The sequence below is a fragment of the Columba livia genome, chromosome 18, assembly GCF_036013475.1.
Source record: "Columba livia isolate bColLiv1 breed racing homer chromosome 18, bColLiv1.pat.W.v2, whole genome shotgun sequence".
Classification (NCBI taxonomy): Eukaryota; Metazoa; Chordata; class Aves; order Columbiformes; family Columbidae; genus Columba; species Columba livia.
Window position 1 is genome coordinate 3221375 of NC_088619.1, and position 18484 is coordinate 3239858.

An 18484-nucleotide genomic window follows, 5' to 3' on the forward strand; every position below is an offset into this window, starting at 1 on the left:
CCCATTTCCACAGTCCATGTGTAGCTGGAGGAAACCCTGAATCAGGCCCAGGGGAAACAGATGGTGTTGGGGGACAGCTGATGGCCCAGTGCAGGCGGGTACATGGTCACCAGCATCCTGGTGTGCATCAAGAACAGTGTGGCTAGCAGGCCCACTGTACTCAGTGCTAGGGAGGCCAAACCTCAAATCAGTTTTGGGCCCCTGAGGCCAAGAAAGCCCTTGAGGTGCTGGAGCGAGTGGAGAGAAGGGAACGGAGCTGGTGAGGGGCTGGAGCACAAGTGTGATGGAGCGGCTGAGGGACCTGGGGGGTTCAGCTGGAGAACAGGAGCTGAGGGGAGACCTTCTGATCTCTGAACTGCCTGAAAGGAGCTTGGAGCCAGGGGGGGTCGGGCTCTGCTCCCCAGGAACAAGCGCCAGGAGCAGAGGAAACGGCCTCAAGTTGCGCCAGGAGAGTCTGAGGTTGGATCTGGGGAACAATTTCTTCCCCAAAGGGCTGTGGGGCATTGGAACAGGCTGCCCAGGGCAGTGCTGGAGTCACCAGCCCTGGAGGGGTTGAACAGACACAGAGATGAGGTTCTCAGGGACATGGGTTCATGCCAGGGGTTAGGTTATGGTTGGACTCGATGATCCTGAGGGTCTCTTCCAACCAACTGATTCTGTGATTGTGTGTCTCGGTTGCTGTAGGTGTGATGACCTGGAGTGCATTTACAACCAGCTGACAACGAGGAAGGTCAGGAACATGATGGAGCTGCTGGAGAGAGTTGAGAGCAGCTACATCCCAGCCTTCAAAACCATGCTGATGGATGTAGAGGCAGGTGAGATGCTGGGGCAACTTCACCACAGTGCTGACTTCTGGCCTTTCTTCATGGCCTGGTGTTACTGGTTTCAAGCTCAGTCTTTCTGGTTTGAGCACGAGCAGCCCAGTCTCAATTCACGAGTTGAGGCTTTTGTTTCCAGGCTGGGACAAGCTCCATCGCTGGTCTGTTGAGCCAGACTCTTGCCAAAGGTCAGGGTGAATGGGTTTGGGAATTTACTCTGCTGTAATAAAGTGTTTGCATTACTCTAACAGGACTCACCTCAACTTCCACCAGCTCCTTTGGTGTCATTGTGCAGGAATGGGAGTTCAGAGTAAGGGGACAGATCTTGTATCTAAAACTGCTTTGTTAGACTGCTGCTTCCCAGGCTTTGGCCACTGCAACACGAGTTTCCTTGCTTTGCTTTACTTAGGGGAGTTGAGCGCAGCCCAAGGAAATATTGCAAATTCCTGTCTGTAGTGAAAAACAGTGTAGTCCTGCTGCTCTGTCCCTGCAGACCAACACAGCTGGACCTCCATGTCCAACCCAGCTGCTCTCTGGCATGATGAAACCATCCAGGCTGTGTTAGCTGTGCACGTGCTGACAGAAAACGCTGTTCTTCACCCCTTCACGTGTGAACATTTAATCTCTTAAGGATCTGTGTCACACTCTGCACTGTGCAGTTTATATGGGCTGGAGAAACACCCGTTATATAAGGAGCCACGGGTTCATTGTTAAACTAATTAATGCTTTAAGGGTTTAATCAAAATACAACAAATATTTGGTTTTAATCCAGTTACAGCAATACTAACCCTAATTGGATAATTTGGACTATAATTGTTAATATCCATTACAATGCAGTTCAGATTTGTGTGCACCTGCTTTTAAGTCTCTGCCCCTTTCCCTGGCATTGTGCTGGTGTGGCTGCTGTTGGCGACTTTGCTGGGAGGGTGATGCTGATAGTGGAAGTCTCTTCTTCCTTGGTCTTGGGCCTTAGGGGTTATTTTTGCATGCATTCAAGGGCTTCTGTCACTTCTTGTTGGTCCACAGGTTTAATTGCACAACAATCATCTGGTTTTATTAATGCTTGTGCTCTGGGATAAATCTTCAGGGTAAAACCACACAGCTGTACAGAGCTAAGCTAGAGCTTTCGACTAGTCAGACATCAGTTGCTTTACTGTCGACCGGTTTTCTATTACAGCCAGTACTCGTCATCTGCCCACTGGGCAAGGGGCTGTTGGGGCCAAACCTGAGCTAAAAAGAGCTCAGGCCAAGATTTGTCATGCTATATAGCCTGTGACGTTATATAGCCCCTTGTGCTGTACAGCAAGGCCTGGAGCCTGCTCACAGCCATGGCAACACTGTATTTTTGGTGCTGCTGGGCAAATTTCCTGTGACTTTTTAGCAGTTGTGGGCTCAGGCTCTGCACGAAGCCCTGTCCCAGCTCCCTGTCCCCTGCCATCACGTTGGCTTAGTTCTGTTCTGGTTACTGCCGCAGGTGAGCGATGTTCACGAGTGAGTGACCTGCAGCACACAGGTGGCTGAGGGTGCTCGGTGCTTGGCAGGACAGTTTCTTTTCCCAGGCACTTTTCCATGTGGTGAGGCCAGCACCCAGCTGGGAACCCAGTGCACTGCAGCTGGGTGGCTCTTACCGCTTCTCCCGTCTCTCAACACAGCTTTGACCGAAGCTCAGGACGTTCGCCTGCACCTGATGCCCCTCAAGTGCCGCTTGGAAGACATAGAGAGGGTTGAGTTCAGTGAGGTGAAGCCTTTCCTGCTCCCGCTGCTCCACGTGGTGTGTTTGATCTGGGTCACCTCCAAGCACTACAACATGCCCGTGCGGATAGTGGTGCTGCTCCAGGAGATCTGCAACCTTCTCATTGAGCAGGTCTGTGGCTGTGATGCCTGTGTTTGCAGTCCCCTGTGTCCCCTCTCCCCTTCTTTCCCTTGTCCTTCCCTGGCAAAGTGATTATTTAGGCAACATTTAACTTTACAAACAGGTTCAAATGTGTTCAGCACAAGAAGTCCCTGTTTTCTGTGATGGCAGAAGTGACCTCTCAGGTGTGATTTTGCTCTTCCAGGCCCTGGTGTACCTGTCTCCAGAAGACCTTCTGAAAGGGGACATGGAGGAGAGCCTGGGCAAGGTGCGAATGGTGCTCGGTATCCTGAACACGTTCAAAGAGGCGTTTGAGGAGAGAAGGGAAAAGCTGCACACGTATTATGAACCAGGCCAAGAAGTGAGGGAGTGGGACTTCAGCTCCACGATGGTGTTTGTGAGGCTGGACACCTTCCTGAAGAGACTGGAGATGGTGGAGGTGAGACTCTGGTCTTGAAAAACATTGCAAACCCTCAAGAGAGCTCTGTAGCCAGGAGCTCCTTTGCTGGCATCTTTCCTTTCTATAGCTTCACCTGATACCAGGGGATGGGGCCGCTCTTTTGCTGTTAGGTCTGCTGTTACAGAGAGTCGAAGACTGTGTTTTACCATGTCCTGCTCAGTACATATGTAAGCTGGTCAGGTTGGTAGGTGTGTTTTTTGCTCCCAGGAGTCCCGTTGGACTCCTTACTCCTGTTGGGGCAAGAAGAGGAGGATTACTGGAGGTGTGGTTTGCACAGCTGTAAATAAAGCGTCTCCTGGTGCCATCAGAGACAGATTTAGGTTATGGTTGGACTCAGTGATCTTAAGGGTCTCTTACAACTGAAATGGTTCTATGATTCTATGACACCCTAGAGCTGGGTCCTGCCTGTCTTGGAGAGGCCAGATGGTCCCCTCAAGGCAGGGTCCCCTTGGCTGTGCCACGTGGACCTGGGGAGGAGCAGGGACACGTTCCTCACTAGGTTGTGCCTTCGCATCCTCATGATCCATCAAACTGAGGTGCTGTGGCTCAGGGGTGGCCCTGTTTGCCGAATCTGTCACCTGAGGCAGGGACATTGGGGTGTCATCCCTGAGCTCCCAGCGTGGCTGAGGGCTCCTTGAGCCACAGGGGATGGTCTGCGGAGTGCAGGTCTGAATGTGAATGTGAGAGCTCCCTATGCTCTCCTTGTCACGTTGCTGTGTCTGGAGACCACAGACATACAGACACCGTATGTACCTGTTATACAGACTCTGTATATACCTCTTGTACAGACATTTACATGTACCTGTTATATCTCGTGTGGTTAACCACACACATTCATCTGCTCTCCATACACTTCCCAAATTGTTGTTGGTTGTTGCTGCGTTCTCAGTGTGTGGGGTTGGATGGCCAGTGTACAAGTTGCCGGTGTTTGCCTATTAAAAAGAAGATCTGGGTTGTTTTTCTCCCTGTCTTGTTCTCTGCAGTTTTACTGCTTAAAACGTGCCATGTGCTTTCAGGTGTTCCTTATTTAACTATGTTGAAAACCATCATGACTGGTGCCTATTTTAAAGTATTCATAATGATGGTTTCCAGTAGGATTTGATGTGAAGTAAACCAAATTATGCTGGTCAGTGTCGAGAGGAATATAAATACACACAGGAGTAACTGCAGGTCATCATGAGGACAGTGTTGGTGACAGGTTTACTGTGACCCTGTAAAGGCCCTGGGGCACTGACTGCTGGGATTCCGTGGATGCCATGGGCACACTGTGGATATGGGCTGCAGACAAAAGCCAGTGGGGAGGTTTTGAGCTGGGGCACTGCGCGTTTTGACCAGTGTCTGTTTCCTCCGTCCATGGCTGTCCCACACTCCAGGGACAGTAAAAGCTGCAGTATCTGGGGTCAGAGGGAGAGCCTGCGGAGTGAGCTGTAAAACAACAATTAAAAGCATAGTGCACACCAGCCTGTTAATGAGGAAAACTGCTGCATCTCTCTCAGTCTCCATTTCCTCTCGTCCCTTCATTCCAAGCAGCCTTGCAAGACAAAGCAAGGGACAGCTGGTATTTCCACATTGTTTTTTGCCTTGCTAAGTATTTGTTCAAATGGATGTGCTGGTGTGTCAAAGTGAATGTGAATGCATATGTGCATTTGTTTTTGAAATTTCATAAAAGCTGCAGTTACACTGGTGCATGGGTAGCCCATGAACATGTGGAGAGGGGAGAATCCCTTTCCTCCGGTTCATCGCACTGTTTTATATTACGTGTCTGTTGTAAAACCTGCTGCCCTGCTCGGGTGGCCCCAGGACAAGTGCAAGCAGAGAGTGGCCACCTGTGCATTCCTGTGCATGTTTCTCCTGGTCCTCTGAGGCAATGGGTGTTCAACCAGCCCTTGCTTGGCCCTACCTAGGGAGACAGATGGGGTGGGATGGCAGCAGAGCTGCCCAGTGCTGCCACCACCACTGGGAGAGCAGGACATTTTCCCAAGAGGTGGCACTGCCAGGCTGCAGAGGGTGGCAAGGGAAGGACCCGTGTGCCACCTCAGCAGAGAAGGCCAGCGGGGCAGGTGCTGCAACACCCACTTGGACACGCGGAGGTTTGACTGAGCAGGAGCTTTGGACAGTTCGGGTACCTGTAAATATTAGAAATCTCTCCTTGGTTAATACCTATAAAATTGGGATTCTTAGCTATGCTGGATGACCTATAAGGGTCTCATATTCTGCTTTGAATCTGTTCTCTAAATACCCTTAAAAGCGATTTTACAGTTGTCATGGTATTTCTAGTGGCTGCAGCAGGCCTCACTGGACAGGGATGTGTTATGAGCAGCCACTGATGCTCAGGAGAGGCAGATCAGGCTCCCCCCTTCCCATCCCTGCCACCCAGCCTGAGCACCAGCGCTGTGCTTGGGAAGGCCCCTCAGCAAGTGCAACTCTGTTGTGACAACTGTTGTCATCTTCTTTTGTCAACATCGTAACTGTGTCTCCCTCTGTTGACTTTGAAGGATCTCCTGGCAACTGCCTTGGACCTGATGAAGCTGGAGAAAATTGAATTCAGTGGGATTAAAGGGAAGACCCTGGGCCAGCAGGTCCTGGACATGTATGAGGAATTCCAGGAGGCGTACAAGCTGTTTTCAGAGCGAACCTACGACTGTCTTGACCTGACCAACATGGTAGGTGGGACCAGTTTGCGGGAACACCAGGAACACGTGCATGTTTCCAAAGCAGCAGTTTCCTGCTGTCTTCTTCCCAGCTCTTTCCTCCTTTCATTATGATCTGATCTGGTATTGGAGGGAACAGGGAGCTGCTGGCCTTTCCTGCAGAGATTTGGGACTTCTTGCAGGTCTATATCTAACATATCTTGCTAGATCAGGACCTTAGACCAGTGCAGCTGGGAAACCGGGATTTCCATGCCTTATGCACAAGCTTTCACTGTACATGGTGCTTGCTGAGGCGTAAGAGCTGTACCAACACCCACATCTCTTTGCTTTCTTGCTCTTGGTATTTACCAAGTTTCCCCAAAGATAAGACCTACCCCAAAAACAAGCTATAGCATGATTTTTCAGGATGCTCGAAATATAAGCCCTATTCCAAAAATTAGCCCTAGTTACAGTTCATTAAAAAGTCAATTTAAATAGGGTCCAGGCAGCTATACATGTAAAAAAGTAAGCATCTTTTGGAGCAAAAATTAACATAAGACCCTGTCTTATTTTTGGGAAAACAGGGTAGTTTGCCTGATGAGGGCCAGCTCAGATCATCTCTGGGGATGTGTTTGCTATTGCCTAGATGAACACATGGCACCTGGGGCTCTCAGAGTTCAAGGACGCTCTATTTTATTATCAGTAGTGCTTTAATTAAAGGAATATTCCCAGCCCTCTGGGACCTGCCTGGTGTGGTGATGGGTGGCTCGTGCTTTGCTTCCCGCAGCTCCCAATACATCTCTGCGGGGGGTGGCACGTCCCCAGTGTTTCTTGCTGGAAAGCTGCTTGCTCCATAGCACCCCTCCTTCGGCAGGGCAGGCACAGAGGAGCAGTGACGGTGGTTCTGCAGGAGCTGGCTTGCGTTTGGTGACCCCATGGCTATTTGTGTGACTCTGAGTCGTGTTTGTTCTTTCAGTGCTCTAGTTTTGCACCTTCTGCTACTGCTAGAGCCGTTTTTTTTTAGCTAAAACATGGCAACTGGATCTGCTGGAGCTCAGCAGTAACAATAGTAAAAGCTATTTCCTTGCACTTTGTCCTTTCGGAAAAGAGACACATGACCTCATTTTTAGTGGCTTTGTCCAAGCTAGAACAGAAGGACTGTCAAGGACTGTCAAGTTCAGTCTTTGATTTGGGCTCTTTTACGTGTAGGAAAACAAATATAGATTTTACTCTTGAACTTCAAAGGATTTATCACAATTGGAGCAAGAAAAGCAGTGCAAGAAGATGATGGAAATTACAGAAACCCAGTACTGTTGAGTTTGAAAAGGACCTCTGGAGATCACCCAGTCCACCTTCCCTGCTCAAAGCAGGCTCAGCTAGAGCAGGACTGTGACTGGTCAGGTGAATTATCTCCAAGGCTGCATATGTCCAAGCGTGGAGACTCCACAGCCTCTCTGGGCAACCTGTGCCAGTGTTTTGAAACTGCCTTTATTGTTGCCCCACTCACAGACAACTCACCATGGAACCAGAGGCTTGTTTTGGCTTGAAAGTAGATTGGATTTGGGACTCAGCAGGTGCATCCGTTGGTTTTCCAGATGATGGTGTGGTCTTCAGGCCAAGTGGTGGGGGAGAGGGTGTGGAAATAGTCCATCTTGCCTCTAGGCTGAAGATAGTGCTCTGTGGGCTGTGGAAAGCCCTCAGGACCAAAGGGTCCCTCCCAGAGAAAGGGCCAACATCTCAGCCATGGGACAGCACGGAAATGTTCTCAGACTTCATGAGGACTATCCCACGTTGCGATGGCTGAAGGTTGGCCAGAGGAGTGGCTTAATTCACAGTGAATAAGAAGAGAGGGCATGTCTGGATCGAGGAGTTGCAGCTACCTTCCTAGTGCCATCTTGCAGCCTCACAGCTCGTGTTTTGCCTTCACGCAGGACTTTGAGCAGGACGCCTTTGGTTTCCAGCAGAAAGTAGAAGACATCGACCGTCGGCTGGGCACTGTTTTCATCCAGGCTTTTGATGATGCCTCAGACTTGGAGCATGCCTTCAAGGTTTGTTTATCGCACCCTTGCTCTTTCCTAAAAGGGAAATCAGGGTGCCTGCAGTTCGGTTCAGTGAGAATCGCGCTGAGGAGACCAGACAGTGCTGGAGCTGCAGGCGCACGGGGCTGGTGTTTCTGGTGGGGATGGACAGAGGGACAACGAGACTCGTAGCTTTTGGGCTGCTCTTGGTTCAGGATGCTCAGGCTGGTGGGTCCCTCACAAAGCTTTTGGATGCCAGGAGATTTATTTGTGTCTCTGTCTGCGAGTTGGGGGACATCATGCTTTTTCTAAGATTTCCTGGTGAGAATTGATATTGTTAATATCAATTTGTTAATATTATTAATACATGGATCTGTTTCTGTTTTAGAAACAGGTTTTCTAGAAACAAAGCTGGTTTATTTATCAGTTAATCTATCTTGCAGAGATGATAAATAGTATTTTAAAAAAAATAATATAAGCATTTGTAGAAAAGAATGTAGAAAGTGATAGTGTTTATCTTTGTAAGTTTTTTGAAAAAAATAGCTAATTTTGAAGCATTTGAAGAATGACAGCTGGAACGTGGTTCAGCCCCAGAGAAAGTCTGAGAGGCCCCATGACAAAGGGAGCAAATTTCCTTTTTCCAAAGTGCCCATTGGTGCAGACAGTACTGAAACATCTGGGCCAGTGAGGAAGGTCCCAGCTGATCTCTCTGCAGAAGTTGGGGTTGCGAATTTTTCCCCACTTCATTTCCTGTGTGTTCACCCCAACAGCTGCTGGACATGTTCGGGAGCCTTTTGGAGCGACCGGTAATCGCTGCAGATGCTGCTGACAAATACTCCGTCCTCATCAGCATGTTCAGCAGGGCCCTGGACCACGCCAGGCTGATCTACTCCCGGCACATCCAGACAGAGCTGAAGCTTGGTGGGTAGAACGTGCTGAGTAAAATTGGTTTTACAGGGAGTTTGACTGAGATTAATTTGGGGGGGAAATGATTTCTTTTTCTAAGGAACCCAAAACTTTACAAATTGCAAATGTTTTCAGCCTCTATAGCTCCTAGTGGCAATGGAAATGCCTGGGAAAGCTCTGTTCTTAGTATTAAAGCAAATAATTGGCTAGGGATAAAAGTACCCTTTTTCAAATGTGTATGCACGATATGTGGCTGGGAATGGAGACACATGCTGAGCTTTTCTCCCAGCGAGGCTGTGACAGGAGGTTTCTCTCCACATTTGTGTGCTGCCTCCAACACCCCATGGGACCTGCAAACCCACTCATGTGCTCCTCAGTATGAATTTGTTGTGTTTCCCTTGCAATGCTTAAAATGCAAAATATGTGAGTGGGACTTTGTAACCAAGGGTTTAATCAGCCTTTCCAGGTTTATTATTTCCCGTGACTGTTGGCACAGCGGGGAATGGGTAGATTCCTATCAGATTATGAGGATTCAAGTGTGTCATTTTGAACAATAACCTATTTACTTGCCTCAGAAAGACCATACTGGAACGAGACAAGTCCTGGACTGGAGAGAATCATGGAGATGAGTCCATCATTTGCTGTGAATTTGGGGTTATTGTTCTGTGGCTGTTAGATAAGACGGACAGAACTAACTCCTGGTCAGAAATCCTGATGTCAGTGTTTGTGAGGAGCAGGGAATGCGTCCCAGGCAAAGGACACCTCAGATCAGCTCAGGTTTGAACATAGTCTGGGCTTCTCGTTCGATCTCAGCTCCTTCTTCAAGATCCAGAGGCACCTGCCTTGGTCACAGACCTACATCAGTGTGGCAGATGTTGGATTTAAGGAAGGAAGCTGGGAAATCAGAGCAGTTTTCTGCAGATGATGTTCTGTCGGTGCATCTTTGGGGTTACAAGTGCAGTGTTCAGTCAAATGCTGTTCCAATGTGCCCTCCCCAGGATCCCCCCCCGTGCACAAGAACATGCCGCCGGTGGCTGGAGCGCTGTGCTGGGCGCGGGAGCTGCGAGCGCGAATCCAGGTGCCGTTTGATCACTTCAGGCGCATCCCACATCTGTGCGTGTCTGTTCCAGCTAAGTTGCTTTATGACCACCTTGATAGCTTCTCTCTAATCAATCTGATTTTCTTTCTGTGGTGAACATTATCCCATGGTTATAGCTGAAATAATTCTTAGTCAAAGAGGTGTGAAGTGGTTGCACTGGTGCTTTTCAGCTTCCTTGTGATCATTATTTTTTTTAAGAAACTCATTAACTGGATTTGTTTTGAAGCGGTTAAGAGGCACAGTGGGCTATTCAGCTTTCAGACATAGTTTCTGGGTTGCAATTGAAAGAGGTATCAGAACCTTTCCTGCTGCAATCCCACTCAGCGTGTTCTCAGGACCTCCTCAGCTGCAAGTCCTGGTTCTAGCATCATCCAGGCTGTGAATAGCAGAGAGGTGCTGGGCTGGATTCAGCTGAGATTGATCGATGGAGCTGGGTTTGCATGTTGGGGAACAGATGAGCACTTTGCTGGGCAGAAGAAAACTTTCTCAGCATTAGACAAAGGAGCCATCTCCTAAGATCAAGGAAAGAAACCAATGCTGGAATATGTATCACCCAAATGCTTGTTGTAATGGGTGGTGTCAGGGAAGTGTGGCCTCATGCTCACAGCTGGCACCACATGAGACAACATTTAAGAGCTCTGTAAGCAAGGCAGTGTTGGACTTAGGACAACTGAGGGTGCTCCAGGGACTGCACCTGGTAGCTCACAGGAATGGCTTCACTTGTGCTGGTCAGGATTCTGTGTAAATGGATCCACTTTTTTAATGTACTTGACCAAAATAACTTGACCATCACCATGCCGTGTTTGTAGCCTTTTCTTACTGTATGTTGCTATTAAGTGTCTTTAAGGGCACAGTTATTCTGCAGCAGCAAAGACATCGGTGCAATGAAACAAGCTCTTGGGCTGTTCCCAGCACAGAGCCCAAGTTATCATGTCTGATTTGAACCTGAATGGCAGATTTTTGTCAACCGTGAAGGACCCAGATCTGCATTTTGCACTGATTTTCTGTCCTCTGTTTAGAGCAGTTAATAGCATGCCCTGCAACAGGGGTGACATGTTGCTGTTGAAAGGGAAAAAGGATTAAAAAGGAGAAACAAAGGTAGTTTTGCTGGGTTTTGCTTGGATTTGCTCAGAGGACTTGTCTACTTCAGCAGGTTTGCTCAGCACTTGCCCAGCGGTGACTGCTCAGGCATTCCCTTTGCCAGCTTTTGGTTAAGTTAATTCAGGTTTTGTCATTATGTCCTCCAAAATCAACAACCATCTTGAGGACAGCTTGGATATTGTAGATGAAACAGTGGGGAAAAGACAGCGTGATAAGAATTCCTCTGACCTGCTGTTCCCTGGGTTGTACGGCCTGGGCAGTGTGTCCAGGGCTCTGCCTCCCGTGCTCTGGGACACCTTTGCTCTTTGGTTTGAGGGGCATGAATTTGGCACCACCAAGAGCTTCATCTGCTGGGAGCCACACTCTGCTTCTTCCTGTGCCTCTTTGACCTCAGAAAGTGGTGGCTGGTGAGCAGAGGTTGCCCTGCAAACACTGGAGCATTGGGTGTGTTACAGAGACCAGTGTTCCTCCAGCAGCTCTGGGCCCTTCTTCTTCCCCCAGGACGTGGTTCCCATTTGCCGGTTGCCATGCAAACACCCGAGAAAGGGCGCACTGGGGCTTGGAGAGCTTTTGTGCAGTGAAATGGTTTTGGGCGATGTGGTGGGGGGGGGGGGGTGAAATGTAAGGTCCCCAGCCAGAGTCGGCCTGCAAAGTGGTGGGTGGTCTTGGAGAGGGGTAAATAGAGACTGCAGCCTTGCAGGGCTAAATGTAACGCTGAGCTTCTCTGTTGTGCCACCAGCTGCTTGGACTCTGCTCAAGGAAGAAGGGTGATAGAGAAGTATGAAGAAATGATCCAGCTGCTTGACAGGTAAGTGGCCGCTCAGGCAAGGCTGTAACTATATGAAAAAAAGCCAAACCTTATAGAATCATAGAATTGTTTTGGTTGGAAGAGACCCTCATGTCCAGCCATTAACCCAACCCTGGCACTGCCCCATGTCCCTGAGAACCTCATCTCCACATCTGTTCAACCCCTCCAGGGATGGTGACTCCAGCACTGCCCTGGGCAGCCTGTTCCAATGCCCCACAGCCCTTTGGGGAAGAAATGTTTCCTAATATCCAGTCTGAACATCCCCTGGTGCAACTTGAGGCCATTTCCTTCTCCTTCTCTAAACCACCTTCCAGCGCATTTGCAAGCCCAGGGCCTGAGAATGTCTCTTTCTAAGCCAGAAGGAATTTTGTGATGAGAGAGGAGGAATCCTTTGCTACACACCACAGTCTTTCTGTGATGTCTTGAAATGGAGACGTTTGCGTGGGAGGGACAGGGGCTGTGCAGCCCAGCAGAAATGTTGGAACAAGTTTCTTTTGGATGTAGAAGCTGCTGTAGTAGAAAACCTGGGCTGACCAGAAGTCTCAGTCCACTTGTGCCCATTCACAGTGTACTTACCATGGCTGTAATATGTGTATTCCACAAGTGGGAGTGGGATTCATTGCCCCCCACTTAGTATCTTAATGTTTGATGCTAAAACTGAACTGGTTGCTCTGAGCTTTTGACTGTCTCCAAATTTGAATCCTCTGCTAAGAGTGGTACTTGGGAGATCTTTGCTTTCCTGACTTGGTGCTGTCACTGGTTTTCAGGTGTTTGTCTTTGAAGCCATGTTCTTTATGGAGATGGGTGGGTGGGTGGGTTTTAAATATTCCTTGACGTTCTTCAGCCTTGGCTTTTATTTGGTTATATGTCTTGGTCTGTGGGCTTGGCAGCTACGTGGTGGATGTTTTAATTTATTTGTTTGTTTGTTTTCCGGCAGGTATCAGGAGAAGCTCTATGCAGACTGGTCTCAAACAGTCTCTGAAAAATCACAGTACAACCTTACTCAACCGCTTATCCGGCGAGATCCAGAAACCAAACTGATCACAGTTAATTTTGATCCCCAGGTAAGAACTAGCTTTCCTGTCTGCTGGTGGGCACGTCTCCAATCTGTGCCCCACCGTGCATGGCAAGTCTGGTGGGATCGCTACTAGATCTGTTCTGCTGAGGTCCCTGGAGCACCTGTGATGCGTGACATGAATTAACCATCCCCTTTGTGGGCTCTGTCTCCTGGGAAAATATCAGGATTACAGTTTAAGCGGTGCAGATTCTAGTTAAAGCCAGTGACAGAAAGTCCCTGAGTAGCCAGATGTTAACTGGTGTCAACATCTCCAGAGCAGGTTTGATGCTGGTGTGGGGAGCGTAGGAGCATCATCCTACAGATGTCAGTTCATGTTATGTTTACCTGAAATCTGAGCTTCCTGAAAGGGTATAAAAATCCCAGGAAAGGTTTGTTTTGTTACTTCAGTGTTGTGGCTGTTGGATTTCCTTAATTGTGGTGCAGGAGGCTTCCAATAGGTCCCTGTCCCCTAGAGCTCCCTCCAGCGCAGGGAGGCCTGACCATCCCCCTGCCCAGAGCAGAGGCAGGGTCCCAGCCAGCAGCGTGCAGAGGTGGATTGAAAGGTTCTGGGGCCCGATGGGAGCCAGGGCCTCTCAAATGTGAAATGCCACTTGCTGGGGAGATGCTGAATCTCAGGGGCCTGGGAAAACATCAAACACTTCCCCTGTTCCCTGGGACTTGCTGCTGTTAGAGAAAAGCGTTGAGGTTCCAGAGCTCATTCCAGCTTGGCTCTCAGTCAAAGGGTTTGTCCAGCTCCTTGGAAGCTCCTTGCTAAGGTGGGAAGCAAATGGCCCCAGGGGGTGTTTTCCACCCTTCACCCTGGTGCCAGGGTTTGGAGCCTGTGTTGTGCTGAGCATGTTCTCAGCTCCAGTCTCTGAGTGCTTCTGCACTGCTCTCAGCTTTCCATACCAAGGACTGCCTCATGTCCTGCTTAGCAGCCCCTTCATGCCCAGATAGGAGCACCTCATTTTGCCTAAAGGGAGGATGTATTTGCAACTCTTCAAAATTAAAGAGTCTTCCAGAGCTCACCTTCCATGGAGGAGAGGGAAAGAGGGGAAGACACCCTTGACCTCATGGTGGGGATGTCTCAGACATTCCAGTGCATTAAAGAGAGGGGAGTTTGGTTCTATCTCGCTTGGCCTCTTGCTCCCTCAGTCCCCTGCTCTTCCCTTCCTCCCATCCCGTCCTCCTCCATCCACCTCCTCAGAGTGGTCCCTTCACCCTTATGCACCCCTTCTTTCTTTCCTCTTCTTGCCATTGTGGACATTGTCACTTTAGTGTTGTAGATACTGCTCACCCCTGCCATTGCCCATACAATATACCGAATTTCTGTCACCCAGCCAACATGTGCAGTTTCAGGAGCATTTTCCTTCACACAAGCCACTAAACTGAGCAAAGATTTGTTTTTTAGTCTTATAAGTGATATATTGCATTGGAAGACCTTGCTGCTCCCTTTGTTGCAGGGACTCACTTCTGCTTGGGTTTAGATTTTAATAACCCCCTCTAATCCAGTCCCACCATGACTCAAACATGCTTTTGGTTGTGCCTCCTCCTGCAGGCACAGTATTGCTGAAAGACTGTATTGATGAGGATAGCTGAGAGGACCAGAGATCATCGTGGCTTTTAGAGGCTACACAGGGTTTGCTGGCTGGGTAGTTAGCAGAGCCACATGTCTTTGACTGGGAAGCAAACCAGAGGCAAAGATCAATGGGAGGGGGATAGTCTGGACTAGGAGGTGTCCAGGCCCTTCTCAGAGCGTGCTGCTTTGTGTGTAAAACAGCAGGAACCCCCTAAAATCCCCAGAATTGATGATGTCCACCAGGTGAATGGGGAGGATTGTCTCACATTCAGCTCTCTGCCTCGTTTCTGCAGCTGGTTTTGGTGCTGAGGGAGGTGAGCTACCTGTCTGGCAGCCGGCTGGGAGCCATCCCACCCACTGCAGCAGAAATCTATTCCTCCAAGGAGTCATACCGGCAGTTGGCGGCCAACTTGGAGCTGATGGTGAATAGATACAACAAGGTCCTGAAGACAGTCCTGGAGGTTGAATACCCTCTCATACAGGAGCAGCTGTGGGATATTAACTTAAAGCTGAAGAAGGCAGAAGAAACACTGAACTGGAAGATGGAGGGTGAGCTAGCTCTGTGTTAGGGGGAAAGAGGCCATACAGAATCACAGGATCCCAGACTGGTTGGGTTGCAGGACCTCTGCAGATCCCCCGGTCCAACCCCTGCTCACCAGGGTCACAGAGCAGATCACACAGCTGGGTCCAGGGGCTTTGAATGTCTCAGAGAAGGAGACTGCACACCCGCTCTGGGCAGCCTGGGCCAGGCTCTGGCACCTCCCAGCAAACAAGTTTCTGCTCCTGTTCAGATGGAGCCTCCTGTGTTTCAGTCTGTGCCCGTTGCCCCTCACCCTGGCGTTGGGCACCACTGAACAGAGTCTGGTCCATCCTCTGACACCCACCCTGAGATACTGATCCCATTGATCACATCCCTCTCAGCTTCTCTTCTCCAGCTCAACAGCCCCAGCTCTCTCAGCCTTTCCTCATCAGAAAGATGCTTCTTTCAGCATCTTTGTAGCCCACCGCTGGACTCTCCCCAGTAATTCCTTGTCCTTCTTAAAGTGGGGTGCCAGAACTGGACACACAACTCAGATGGAGCCTCACGAGTGCACAGCAGAGGGGGAGGATTCACCTCCCTCAACCTGCTGGCCACACTCCTCCTCATGCACCCCAGGTACCATCGACCTTCTTGGCTATAAGGGCACATTGCTCATGGTTAACCCGCTCACTTGGGTCTCTTCAGATTCCTCCCATGTCCCCAGCTTCCATCACCTGGTTCCCAGTGGCAGTTCACAGCAGGGCAGGGGACTCTCCAGCAGAGCCAGCACTGAGGACACAAAGGGCAGCCCTCAGCCTGCCTGCTCCTTCCCATCTTACCTTGATCTGCTTGGGTTGGGGACAGGATCCTGGTCTCTTCAGGTTCCCCCTGGGCTTTTGTGGAAGAGAGGCTGCCCTGTAAGCAGTGATGCTGAGGAGATGGCAAGATTGGGGTTTGTGAGAGCCGTCAAGGCTGGGGTTGAAGAGTCTGCTCCCTGCCCGTGCCAGCCCTAGTGACCCACTATGTGGCCGTGTCCCTGTGTCCCCAAGGCACTGCTTTCTCCCCGAGTTGTGCAGGGACTGGGACCTCTTGGCCCAGCCATCTGGCTTGGGATGGACTTCTCCCAGTGAGGGCCAGGGCCACCTTGTTATCCTTTCCAGCCAGATGAAATACTGTGGTTAACGATGAGGTTTGTGCACCGTGACTTTGGGATGATTTAACCAGTGTTCTTGCTTCATCAGTTTTAAGTGCAAAGCAGAATGGAGGAAGACAATTTGTTTCCTCTTGGTGAAAGCAAACTGCTCGCTGGTGGAATATATATTTCTGTTGTCAGGCTTGTGGTATGAACAGGAACAAGTGTCCTCCCTTGGGAACTTGCAAAGCAGAAATCCTCATGCTGAAAAACTCTTTCTCCATTGCACAACAAAGATGAAGGGACTTCCCTGCAGATGAAATTCCCTTCATCTACATGCAGCCCTCACTGGTAACTTGGGCTGTCACAGCCCGTGTTTGTGGGGCTGTGGGTCCCTGCTCTAGTGACAGTGGCAGGAACACTCAGCCTGTTGTCCTTGTTCTCCCTTTGGTAGCAGATTAAACCTGGGTACGGGGAAGGGGGAACTGTCAGATGTCCCCATGGTGCTGATGCTCCTGGCAGAAAGCAGAGGCTGCAGCTGTACTGTGGATTGTTGGGGTAGGAGGGAGCTAGAAGTGGCTCTGTTGGTTGAGGTGGTAAGTCTCTTGTGTTAATGGTGGGTGAGAAATACATGAAACAGTGGGGGGAAAGTCTTACAGAGGGTGCACAAGAGCTTAGCCCTGCAGCTCTGAAAAAAAGTAGTCAATCATCTCATTTTTTACCAGGTGTCTGGGATCACATCTCCATGGTGATGGATGATGTCCATGACCTCGAGCAGAGGATACAGAAAGCCAAAAACAATGTTGAGGAGATACAGACCATTGTAGGATCGTGGGCGTCGCCCATATTTGTGAGGAGAGATTATAAAACGGAATCGCTGCTGAGCCTGGAGGACTGTCAGGACCGCCTGGAACGGCGTTACAGCCTTGTCCGAGAGTCAGGGCAGAGGATTCATCTGCTGGTGAAGGTGAGGGGGGACCTTCTCCAGGGGTTTGTTGGCTCTTCATAGGCTCTGGGTGTCTCTCCGCTCTGGTGAAAATGTCCAGAGCTGCTTCACCTTAAAATTAACTCCCTTTACTCATTTGAAAAACTTACCTGTTGTTAATTAAGGCTTTGATGAGTGAGCTGGTACAGCTGAGTGTGTGGGGCTGCTGACCAGGCACCCAGTTTGGAGCAGGAGTGGGAGCCGCTGCAGCCCAGTCTGGCTCCCAGTCCTGGTTCTTGTGAAGCCACTAGAGGGGAGTCGTGCATCAGGCTTTGGGATCCTGCTCAGAGGAAAAACTCCTCCAAAATATTCACCTTAAAATGGAGAGGCAGCTGGCTGTGGCTGACCTTTCTGCCTTAGGCTTGTTGTTCCTCTGTGGGAGCAGGAGGTGACACTGACAGTCCAGGTAGAAGCTGAGTGACAAGAAAAAAGCTGCTGTCTGAACCCTTGTTTTTTTCCAGTGGCTTTGCCAGAGTTGAGAGTCCTCTTTGCAGAGCAGGAGAAAGCCCAAATCTCTGCGCCTCACCTGCCCAGAGGTGTTATACTTGTCAGGGACAGCACCTTGGCTGGAAGGCAGATGGATTTTAGATCCAGCCCGCTCCTGAGGGTCACCATCTGGCCTTAGACTCTGGAGAGATGGGGCTGAGCCTCTCTGGGACACTGAGCCCTTGTTGCTCACCTTACCTCGCTGTCTGCACTCAGCCTTGGGCTTCTGACCCACTTCTCTACCCTCTGAACCCACGGTGAGGATTTTACTGTGCCCACGTTGTTCTGCTGCCACAGCTGTGACAGGCTCAACCACCTCCAGCTACACCCAAAAGATGGGAACACTTCCTAAATTGGCCAGGGAGAACATAGGGCTGTGGCCATGGCAGGAGGGCTGGCACCGCTGCTCAAGTGGCACCGCTGCTCTGGTAGCTCACGGGACAGGACCAACTGCAAAGCAGCATGAAGGTCCTGGGGGGGGAAAGGCACCATGGCCCAAAATAGGATGTCCCCATGCCTCTCTCCTGCTGTGCTGGTCAAACCTGGAGGAACAGCAGCAAAGGGGCCAAGAGCTGGTCTGCTGTGTTTCCTTGGGTGTTCAGGTCTTCCTTTGAGCAGGTGAGTCTTGAGGCTGCTGAGAGGAGAGCACAGAGAGTTTGGGTACGTGCACCCACAGGCGCAGGCAGGACAGTGAGATGCTGGCTTTCATTGCCCTTTTGCACCAGGATGAGGCCTCTGGAGTAAAGGTTCAGTAAACAGGAGAACAGGAGCTGAGGGGAGACCATCTCGCTCTCCGCAACTGCCTGAAAGGAGGTTGGAGCATGGAGGGGGTTGGTCTCCTCTCCCAAGTAGTAAGAGGTGGGACAAGAGGAAGAGGCCTCAAGTTGCACCAAGGAAAGTTCAGATTGGATATTAGGAAAAAATTATTCACAGGGAGGATTGTGAAGCATTGGAACAGGCTGCCCAGGGCAGTGATGGAGTCACATCCCTGGAGGTGTTAACAAATGTACAGATGGGGTTCTTAGGGACATGG

At 50.0% G+C, this 18484-nt stretch overlaps 1 protein-coding gene across 6 annotated transcripts in view; it reads left to right on the forward strand.

Annotated features, from left to right (window-relative positions):
* The window catches only part of DNAH9 (dynein axonemal heavy chain 9), a 197461-nt gene that overhangs the window by 4921 nt on the left and 174056 nt on the right, over positions 1–18484 (forward strand). For 5 of the 6 annotated variants that reach the window (XM_065034504.1, XM_065034502.1, XM_065034500.1 and 2 more), the window contains exons 4-14: positions 685–815; positions 2471–2682; positions 2876–3109; positions 5626–5793; positions 7692–7808; positions 8549–8699; positions 9683–9797; positions 11624–11692; positions 12630–12756; positions 14622–14877; positions 16706–16947. In XM_065034504.1, the coding sequence (XP_064890576.1) occupies positions 685–815; positions 2471–2682; positions 2876–3109; positions 5626–5793; positions 7692–7808; positions 8549–8699; positions 9683–9797; positions 11624–11692; positions 12630–12756; positions 14622–14877; positions 16706–16947 (1822 nt within the window). The remainder of the gene's footprint in view (positions 1–684; positions 816–2470; positions 2683–2875; positions 3110–5625; positions 5794–7691; positions 7809–8548; positions 8700–9682; positions 9798–11623; positions 11693–12629; positions 12757–14621; positions 14878–16705; positions 16948–18484) is intronic. The other variant, XM_065034503.1, reaches the window with a different exon arrangement.